General features: G+C 40.2%; 1 protein-coding gene across 1 annotated transcript; it reads right to left on the bottom strand.

The window, feature by feature from the left end:
- Nucleotides 1–292: 292 nt before the first annotated feature.
- Nucleotides 293–9846, bottom strand: sbds (SBDS ribosome maturation factor). The gene is made up of 5 exons (XM_043718613.1): nucleotides 9417–9846; nucleotides 6487–6616; nucleotides 3226–3426; nucleotides 2314–2478; nucleotides 293–664 (listed from the first exon to the last, which is right to left on the bottom strand). The coding sequence occupies exons 1-5, from the start codon at nucleotides 9542–9544 to the stop codon at nucleotides 536–538; spliced, it is 753 nt and encodes a 250-aa protein (XP_043574548.1). The 5' UTR covers nucleotides 9545–9846; the 3' UTR covers nucleotides 293–535.
- Between the last annotated feature and the right edge of the window lie 100 nt (nucleotides 9847–9946).

Here is a 9946-nt window from a genome sequence, read left to right as displayed (position 1 = left end):
TGTTAAATACCCAGTGCCCAAAGATCAAATTTGACAAGAAAATACACTGGACCAACTTGGTTTGAATTATACCTGCAACAGAGAGTAAAAGGAGAGTAAGGTTTGCAGTGAGTGACTCATCTAACTCTACAGAGCTTTTCTATCACTCATAAGGGACAAGTCAAGATGCAATGTTTTCCGCTGGAGAAAAGCAGCTGCAACTACATTCAAGAACACCCCCATCCAGGACAAAGAAATCTGCTTTTACATATCTCCTCCATTACCATTTAAATGAATGATTAAAAAATAACACTTTCAGTATTTAATATATTTTAATTAAATAATTAATTTGTAAGAAAAGAAAAACTCAATCTGAACACCAGAAAAAATGTTAAATAAGTGGTTATGGATAAAAATTATATTTGCCACTTCATTCATTAATTCTGAGTTTCCACTGAAGAAATATGGTCACCTGTACAAGTATAGTTTAAGAAAACTTAACACAGCTGTGTGACTTAAGTAGTTTATTGACTTTGGATGACTAGAGCTTTCATATTTATTCAAGTTTCTCATCCCCTTCTTCCACCTCTTTTAAGCTAAGAACTTCCAGCGAAGCCTTTCCCTTTGTTTCACCTCGGATTAGTTCATCAATTTCTCTGAAGCAACCAGGATCAATCAAACACACCTAAAAAAGTAAAAGCAGAAGTGATGTAAACCAGCTGATAGAAGCATAGCAAAAAGCACCTATTACCATTAATCCAATTGTTCTCAATCCTTTTTCAATAAGGAATTATCGATTGTAAATCATGCTTAATTTTCCTCAGTAACTCTTTGTGAAAAAGATCTTCACATTATAATAATTTTGAAATACAGCATAGGAACAGACCCTTTGGTCCAACAAATCCATGCAGATTAGATATCTTAACTCAATCTAGTCCCATATCCTCTGCCTGATAAAGCTGACCCTTTGGTCCCTTTTACATCTTTCCCCTTTCAACCTAAACCTATGCCCTCTAGTTCTGGATTTATCCTATTCATGCCCCTCATGATTTAATATAGATAAACCTCCTAACCTCATTTCCACTCTGTCTGCTGAACTCTTAATATATGTATTCAAGACAGGAAAGATGTTAATTTTCAGAACTGCTCATTTTTATGGCACATCTATCTCAATCAATATCAATTGGATATCGCCATTCCTGAAATGCTAGCTATTTAAATTCCTTTCTTCCATTTTCCCCTGCTGACACAGGAAGCCTTTGTCTGGTTTTCTCTGTATAACTCCTGATTATCTCTCAGCCATGAGGTAATCTACATTCATCCCTAAAAATGGTTCCACCCCAATTCTTTTTTTTGTTCTTTAAGAAAATGTTTCCTTTCATATTCCGTTTGGCCTTCCTATTTTTGTTTCCCTTCACTTTATTTTTAAAAAGACATGTCATGAGTATTATCACACGCTGCCTTTTGTTTGGAATTGTGGATTTTTCCTGCCCCAGAAAAGAAAACTCTCATATGTTTCATCTTCAGAAATTAAATTCTGATGGTCTCACATCTTCCCTGTTTGTTGTGGAAAAATATACTGAACTTCTAAGTTGCTCAGTCCTTCCGTGCTATCTTCTATGCAAGATGTTAACTCTTATGGAGTTAGCCCCTTGAGCAGAAGCAATGTACAAATCTAAACCATGAATAATGACAAGCCAGGAAGAGACAGAACCCACAGCTACTGGATTAGTGGTGCTGGAAGAGCACAGCAATTCAGGCAGCATCAGAGGACAGGCAAAATCGACATTTCGGGCAAAAGCCCTTCATCAAGAACCCACAGCTAGCCCAATGTGTGACAACTTAACATTTGCACAGCTATGTTTCCTAGCTAGGGCTGATAATGAGCAATCAGGAGTTGAAATCTATCGGATTATCTTCTTGCCATTCCAGACTAGACCAGCTGAGGACTCCAGCTGCTGTGCAGTCTGAGATCTGTGAATCCAGTGCTGACACAGCATTAAAACAGAGACAGTTGAGCAGTTTCCACTGGAAATAATTTCTTTTTTCCTGCTCATCTTTGTAGGCTTTCACTTCCTGAAATCATCGGTGCTATTATTTTATGGCGATAATTTTTAAAACATTTAACAGCATTTAGAGACCGCGATCAGTGTTTTGCTGCTTGCTTTCTGCAACTTAATCTATTTACATTAAGGCTCACTTATCTATAATGCTGAATAAATCATTTTATTTCAAGTACATGACAATAATTTGACCAACGTTTGGGATAAAATTGTCCACTTTTCATCTCAAATCAGTGGAAATGAATAACCTAGGAATTGAAGTGAAACTTACAATATCTAAATCCTCAGCAAACTCTTCACTTTCCATTGCTTTAATCAATGGCTTCAGCTTTTCCTTAAGACGCTTTCCATCCTTTACTGGGAGCCTGAGTCTGAGTCTCATTTGAGCACGTTCAATCTTCATACTGTCCTTTAGCAATCTTATTACTTCAAGTGCCTTTGTAAAAGAAATGAAAAAAACATTACTTCAATCTCAAACATTAGGTCATTTATTATTGGGTAGAATTTATGACAATATCATTCCATTAAGAGGAAGTTATAATGAAACTAATTCAAAACAATTATGATTTATTTTAATTACAGTATAGTATTGATATTCGATAGCAGTTGCACAGGTCTGATTTCTATTAGATCTCCAACTTCAATTTATTTGTTTGCCTGAGGGTCCTTCAACACTAGAACCTTCTGAACCATAAACCAACAATATGTGCTAAAAAATGCAACTGATGACTACAACCATTTAGCAAACAGGAATGGGCAATAAATGCCAGTCTTGCCAGTGACTACTGCATCGAATGACTAAAAGCAGCCTGTAATAGAATTTGAACTTTGAGAAACAAGAGTGTGACCAACTGAGGCAAATGGATCATTCCAAAATGCAAGAAACTTAAAAGAAGTTCTTCAATGATTGAATTCTCAAATTTGCATTTCGAAACTCAAGGAGCAGTTCAAGACAGCAAATATGGTTTTTAAGACAAAGAAACTACTCCGATGACATAAAATAAAAATCCTAATTTTAATTATTTCAGGTTATATTTATCTGAAGTATTTCTTCATTCTGAAGAAACCGCTACAATAACTTGTGGAAGTCTCACTTACTATTCAGGACCATGACCATCAAAATACATTCTGTAAAATCAAAAAAACCCATTTCATCCCTGTTAATGCTTCATGTTAAATTTACCTGCTGTTTTGTACTCCTGTTGGCTTTCACAGAATAGTGGATATCCTTCATGGCTCTCTCAATCAGGTTTACAGTGTAAGGTCTCTTAGTTTCAGGGTTGACACACTTCTCTACTACTATAGTTGCTATGTCTCTGAACATCTGTTCGAGCTGGGCATGTCGTTCCTTATCAGATACTTGTAGTTCACCCTTCACCAGAATCTGTCAAAGAAAACATTTAGGTATGCAAAAGATTTGAGTTTAGTTAAAAATGGAACTAGTCCTGAAATGTTATGAAAAAAACAAGTTTTATTTTTAGCAGCTTTTCTGATCATTACTGCTAAATGCATTTTTATATTTATTAGAGGCCGCTTGCGAACAAAGTGGTTGTCAAATATTCCTGACTGAACGTAGTTATGTAGTTACTACAATAGAACCACATCAATAGCTGCTATTTCTGATTACAGCCAATGTGTAAATGTAATTCCAGTGTCACAAACTAAATTAAATGGGATAATTTAATCAGTCAACATGCCAATCAAAAATTTACAACATCGCACCTACAAGGAAGGAGGGACAAATCTCAAATGCACCAAACAAGATTTTTCTTTGGTTCCCTGGATATGCATCCCTCGCTCGGACATAATTTATTGTCAATCCCTCATCATCTAGTTAAGAGCCAACCACATTGCTGAGAGTAGAGTCATGTAGGCCAGACTAGTAAGGATAGCTGATTTCCTTCCATAAAGAGCATTAGTGAACAAGTTGGTTTTACAACCATTGACAATGAAGACATGTAGGGAGCAACAACAGGCAAACGTGAAAATGAGCTGTTAAACTGGTTAAGTTAGAACACAGATCAAGTGAGCGATAGATAAGACTAAGAGATTCCACAAACAATAGATCAGATTGGAGTTCTGTGGTCCTGCAACTCACTGGAGGACGAAGCTCCACAAACTTCCACATCCTCAAAGATGGGCAAGACAAACACTATTGTAAAATATAAAAAGTTGAAGCATTTGCAACCATCTTCAGCCAGACTGGGAAGTGGATGATGCATCTTGGGATCCTCTGGATGTTTCCAACGTCACAGATGTCAGTCTTTAGCCAATTTGCCTCACTTTACATGATATCAAGAAACGGTTGAAGGCATGGGATACTGCAAATACTATGGGCGAAGTCACAGGATACTGCCAAGACAATAAGGTCTAATAATCTTCTGGCTATCGAACTGAAAGCTTGTCCTCCAAAACTTGCAGCACCCTAGCCAAGCTGTTCTAGTACAGCTGATATCTACCCAATGTGGGAAATAGCCAGAAACTGTATGTAAAAACTAGGACAAATCCAACCTAGCCAATTACTGCTCTATCAGTCTTACTCTCAATCATCAGTAAAATGATGGTAATACTATCAAGCAGCACTTGCTTATAAATAACCTGATCACTAACCCTCCATTTGGGTTTCTATGGCCGCTCAGGTCCTGACCTCATTGTAGCCTTGGTTCAAACATGGACAAAAAGAGTTGAATTCCAAAGGTGAGGCGAGAGTGACTGTCCTTGACATCAAGGTCGCATTTGACCCACCATGGCATCAAAGAGTCAATGGGAATCATGGTTATGGTTTTGGTGGTCAGGATAACCCCTGGGTATTCCTCTGGATAGTCTCCACATTCAGCCATCTTCAGTTGCTTCATCGTTACCTTCTGACAGAGGGCAGGTCCGAGGTAGGGATGTTTGTTGATGATTTCACATTGTTTAACACCATCTGTGTCTCCTGAGATACTGAAGAGGTCCATATCCAAATGGAGAAAGACCTGGAAAATATTCAGCTTTGGACTAACAAGTGGCAAGCATCAGTCAAGCTGTATGAGTGATACAAGTCACAAATCTACACCTCCAACAGGATAGAATCTAATCATCATTCCTTGACATTCAATGGCATTACCATTACTAAATCCCCTATCAACATCCTGGATGTTAACCTCAACCAGAAACTGAACAGAACTAGCCACACAAATAGTGTTTACAGGAGCAGATTAGAGACTAGGAATCCTGCAGCAAGTAAGTCAAGAAGTGACTCCTGAAAGCTTGTCCACCATCTGCAAGGTACAAGTCAGAGGTGTGGTGGAACTGTCCCCACGTGTCTGGATGAGCGAAGCTCAAACACTCCGGAAGCATGACAACATCCAGGACAAAAGACAAAACAGCCTGCTTGACTGGCACCAAATATTCAACATTCACCCACTCCAGAATAGACACAAAGTAGGAATACCATCTCCAAGGTATAAACAGCATCTTCCAAACTCACTACCACTACCATCTAGAAGGACAAGGGCAGCAGATACATGGGAACACTGCCACTTCCAAGTTCCACTCCACCATCCTGACTTGGAAACGTATTGCTATTCTTTCAGTGCTACTGGTTCAAAATCCCAAACTCTTACCAAATAACATTGTGAGGTTACCTGCACCAAATGGATTGCAAAAGCTCAAGAATATAATTCACCACTTCTTTCTCAAAGGAATTCAGGGATAAACAATACATGCTGGCCCAGTTGACAACAAGCACATCCCTTGAATGCATTAAAAGAGGCGGAGCTCAAATGAGTTGCATCTAAAGGACAGTGAAAGTATTAACCTGAAGTTCTTTGAAGAGGTAATTCTGTTTGTGTGTTGCGTTCATGAACTTGAACAAGGCACCAGATACAAGTCTGCCTTGTGAATCAAACTGAGTAAAGTTATAGATCATGGAATAAAGGGACATAGTGATTGGAAATAGACTAACGGTTAATGGACGTTTGTCAAATTGGAGCACCTCACCTCCCGAGTCCCCAAAAGCCTGGTCCACCATCTACAAGGCACAAATCAGGACTGTGATTCTTCAGTTGACGAGATGAGTTCAGCACCAACAAAGCAAAAAGCTCAGTACCATTCAGTCTGCTTGTTTGGTACCATATTCTTGGAACTAGATCTCTATTCTTTCAGTTTGCCAGTATAAAATTTGAAAGTCCAATCCTAGCAGTGATTTGAGCCTACCTACACAAATAGACTCCAGTGGTTCAAGTAGAAATGAACACATTGAGGGCAATTACAGATGCTGCTGCAATGCCAATGAAGCTTCCATCCCATGAAAGAATTTAAAAAAGCATATTTTTTAATTTTGTTGCAAGCAATGTCACGATCATTAAAATAAATTGAAATAATTGTGAATTTAAATAAATCTATTAACAAATGCATTAAAACATCGTTTTAACGGAGATTTATGTAGTTGATCAAAACTAACCTGTTTACATATTTCAGTCAGATCATCTGTCTGAAATGCTGCAATACAATCATCTTTCTTCGCCACTTGTCCTTTTGATACATTTGTAAATACAGTGTGAGTCTGAAGAACTTCATCAAGATCCTTTTCACTAAAAATGCATAATAATAATGTTAAGATGGGGAACTATGCTAACTCGTACATATAGAATTAAACCCAAAGATCCTTCCCTTTCTAAATAACAAAACTATTTTACATTATCTATGAATGTAACATTACTAATTATTTCTATCACCATAAACCCATTTTTTTTCCCCAAGACACAAGTCAAACGTATAATACTGGACTCTGTTAAAGCTCACATTGATTTTTCATTATTTTATTCTTTTATCGACTTTGGTTTGGAGCTGTGAACTGGGAATTGTGATCTCAAGATGACTTTAGGACTGTGGGCAACAACTTGTGTTAAAAGAATGACGACCAAGCAAGCTCTTGTTTATTCATGAGGCAAAGCCTGGAAATGAATTCCAGGTTGGTTCTTGGTCAAAAGGTTCTGCAGATTCTCTGTCACCAATTAAGAGAATTGTGTTTAAAAAATAGAAGAAGTTGACAAGGTCAGACCCTGGGAATTAGTTGAACCAAGTCTGGAAAAGACCTTATATTCCAGCAGATGGTAGATGTTGAATGGTACCTGGAACCTTATGGCAGAGGCAGCCAGAGTTTGAATTGGACTATGTTTTCCTGTGAGAAAGAGTCTGGCTGTTGCAACAGCACAAACATTTGAAAGTTTCTTGCCTAACCTCCCATGAGCAGCTCTTGGAAGCTCAGATTAGAAAATGAAATGAGTGAGCTGCAAAGGTGACTCTGATTAACATCTTCAGAAAATCAACAGAGTAACCATCATCTATGTCTATGAAACAATGCATCATGAAAACTACTCAAGTAATCGGCCCAGTTTTTTTTTAAGTTATCCCTTAACTGTTCCTTTGTTTATCTTTTATGTGAATGGGGCTGGAAACAAAGCTTTTGGGGTGTAAAGCAGAGGCAAATTACTTTACCTTGTTTAAAAAAAGAAAGACATGCAGATACTGGAAATAAAAAACCCCAGAAATTGCTGGAAAAACACAGCACATTTAGCATATGTGGACTTAATCAGACTAAATGTTTCAGGTCCAGTGACCCTTCTTCAGAACAAAGAAGATTACCTTGTTGTTTATTTGTAGATTTGGGATTAGTTATTCAAAAGTCTGATTAGGAACTATTGGGGTCAATTTTGAGGGCACTTGATTGTTTTAATTTTACTGTTTTGCCCATCTGTACAAAGGTTAAAAAGGCTGACTGGGTTTGATTGTCTGTGTCACAACAACTCCATTGGAAATCAAACCTCTGGCAAACAAAATCATATATAAAATTCTGTTCTGAATTCACAATTTACAGATGTATGCACTAGTAAGGGTAAATAGTTGATCAAAAAGAGAATGTCTCGACCACAAAAACACAATTACTTAAGAGATTCATGATTTGATATAAAACTGCAGAATAATTAAAACCATACAATCCTGTCACGGCAGACACTGCAGGATGTGTCAAGAGTGTCGACATGGATGCCACCATTATATGTGGGGACACCACCCACCACATAAGCAGCAGGTACTCATGTGACTCAGCCAACATTGACTGTCTATCTACCTGAGGCATGGTATATTGGCGAGACCAAGCAGAAGCTACAGCAACATATGAATGGACACTGTGCAACAATCACTAGCCAGGAGTGTTCCCTCCCAGTCAGGGGACATTCGGCCTCAGATTTTCAGGTGACCATCCTCCAAGGTGGACTTTGGGACAGGCAACAATGCAAAGTGGCTGAGCAGAGGATGATAGCCAAGTTCGGTACCCATGAGGGCCTCATTTGTGGGCGGCACGGTGGCACAGTGGTTAGCACTGCTGCCTCGCAGCGCCTGAGACCCGGGTTCAATTCCCGCCTCAGGCGACTGACTGTGTGGAGTTTGCACGTTCTCCCCATGTCTGCGTAGGTTTCCTCCGGGTGCTCCGGTTTCCTCCCACAGTCCAAAAGATGTGCAGGGTCAGGTGAATTGGCCATGCTAAATTGCCTGTAGTATTAGGTAATGGGTAAATGTAGGGGTATGGATGGGTTTCGCTTCGGCAGGTCGGTGTGGACTTGTTGGGCCGAAGGGCCTGTTTCCACACTGTAATCTAATCTAATCTAATCATCTGGGATGTTGGGTTCATGTCACACTACAGGTGACCCCACTACACTATACACACTCTCTCTCTCTCTCTGTCTCACTCTCAAACAGACTCGCTCTCATGTTCACACATACACCCCCACACAAGCACCCTCTCAGACTTATACCCCATTACACTCAGACAGACACACACACTCACAAACACTCACCCCCCCACACACATCACAGGCACACACTCACTCGGTCTCCCCTGCTCCCACGTTTGTGGGGTGAATGTCTACTTGCAGAATTATATTTTATTTTGTTCAAACTCCACATGAATCTATGTAAGATTCCTTAAATCCCACTTTAGAAATATAAATCAGTCTGACCTAACATTGGGACACAGACTTTAAATTCACACCTTCAATGTATTAACTGAGTTGGGATGACACCTATTGTTAAGAGCTATCTTGAGAATGTAACTTTAAAGAAGTTCTGGCATTTACATATGAAAGAACCAAAACTAACACACTTTAGCTAAATTTGTTTAATATTACACTCAATGACACTGCAAGTCTTGCTGCTATAAGTTCTGTCTTACAATCTTAACCTCGACAGCCACCTGAAGGAGCAGCGCTCCCAAAGCTAGGGCTTCCAATTAAACCTGTTGGACTATAACCTGGTGTTGTGTGATTTTTAATTAAACCGACGAGGGGAGATCTGAATTCCCCGCGCAAACTGCATGGCCATCAGGATACTCACGCTCCATTCCTCCAGCTCATCACCTTGTTCTTGTAGCAGGCGATTTCAAAGCGTTTCCCCGCTTTCTTCATCCGCACAATCGCCACATTGGTCAGGCGGATCTGGTTCGTGGGAGTGAAGATGGACATTGTGGCCGGCCGGCAGGCGGGTGCCTTTCTGCGCGGTGCAGGCCGCGGTCCCGGGCCCCGCGCTCCGGCCTTCTCAGCCCCTCAGGGGAGCTCCAACGGCCGTAGTTTCTCGACTGGAGCTTCCCGTTCTCAGTGACCCTCCTCTCCCTCAGACCGACGTGGAGCTGCTCGCTGGCTTTCTGTGAACTATGGTCAAGTTAGTGATCAGTTTAGAACCAACAGGCTCCGCCCGAAACAAACCCGCATCCGCCCCCGGTGCCGGTCCGAGCTCCGGCTGGGAGTATGGGGGAGGGGCAGGCATTGTTGCGTCATTGTCAGCCCAGGGTGCGTTGTATTGAAAGGGGGGAGATGGGTGGGTGGGGTTAGTGTTGGGAGGGGAGATGAGTGGGTGGGGTGAGTGTT

This window comes from Chiloscyllium plagiosum, chromosome 28, assembly GCF_004010195.1.
Source record: "Chiloscyllium plagiosum isolate BGI_BamShark_2017 chromosome 28, ASM401019v2, whole genome shotgun sequence".
Taxonomy (NCBI): domain Eukaryota; kingdom Metazoa; phylum Chordata; class Chondrichthyes; order Orectolobiformes; family Hemiscylliidae; genus Chiloscyllium; species Chiloscyllium plagiosum.
Note: the sequence above shows the minus strand (reverse complement) of the source record. Positions and strands in the feature narration are given on the sequence as shown.

Excerpts from the sequence above, each read along its gene's own strand:
- sbds (XM_043718613.1), bottom strand. The coding sequence starts at position 9,544 with ATGTCCATCTTCACTCCCACGAACCAGATCCGCCTGACCAATGTGGCG. Across the intron at positions 6,617-9,416 it reads ATGAGCTGGAGGAATGGAGC|TGAAAAGGATCTTGATGAAG; the intron begins GTGAGTATCCTG and ends ATGCATTTTTAG. Across the intron at positions 3,427-6,486 it reads TGACTGAAATATGTAAACAG|ATTCTGGTGAAGGGTGAACT; the intron begins GTTAGTTTTGAT and ends TTTCTTTGACAG.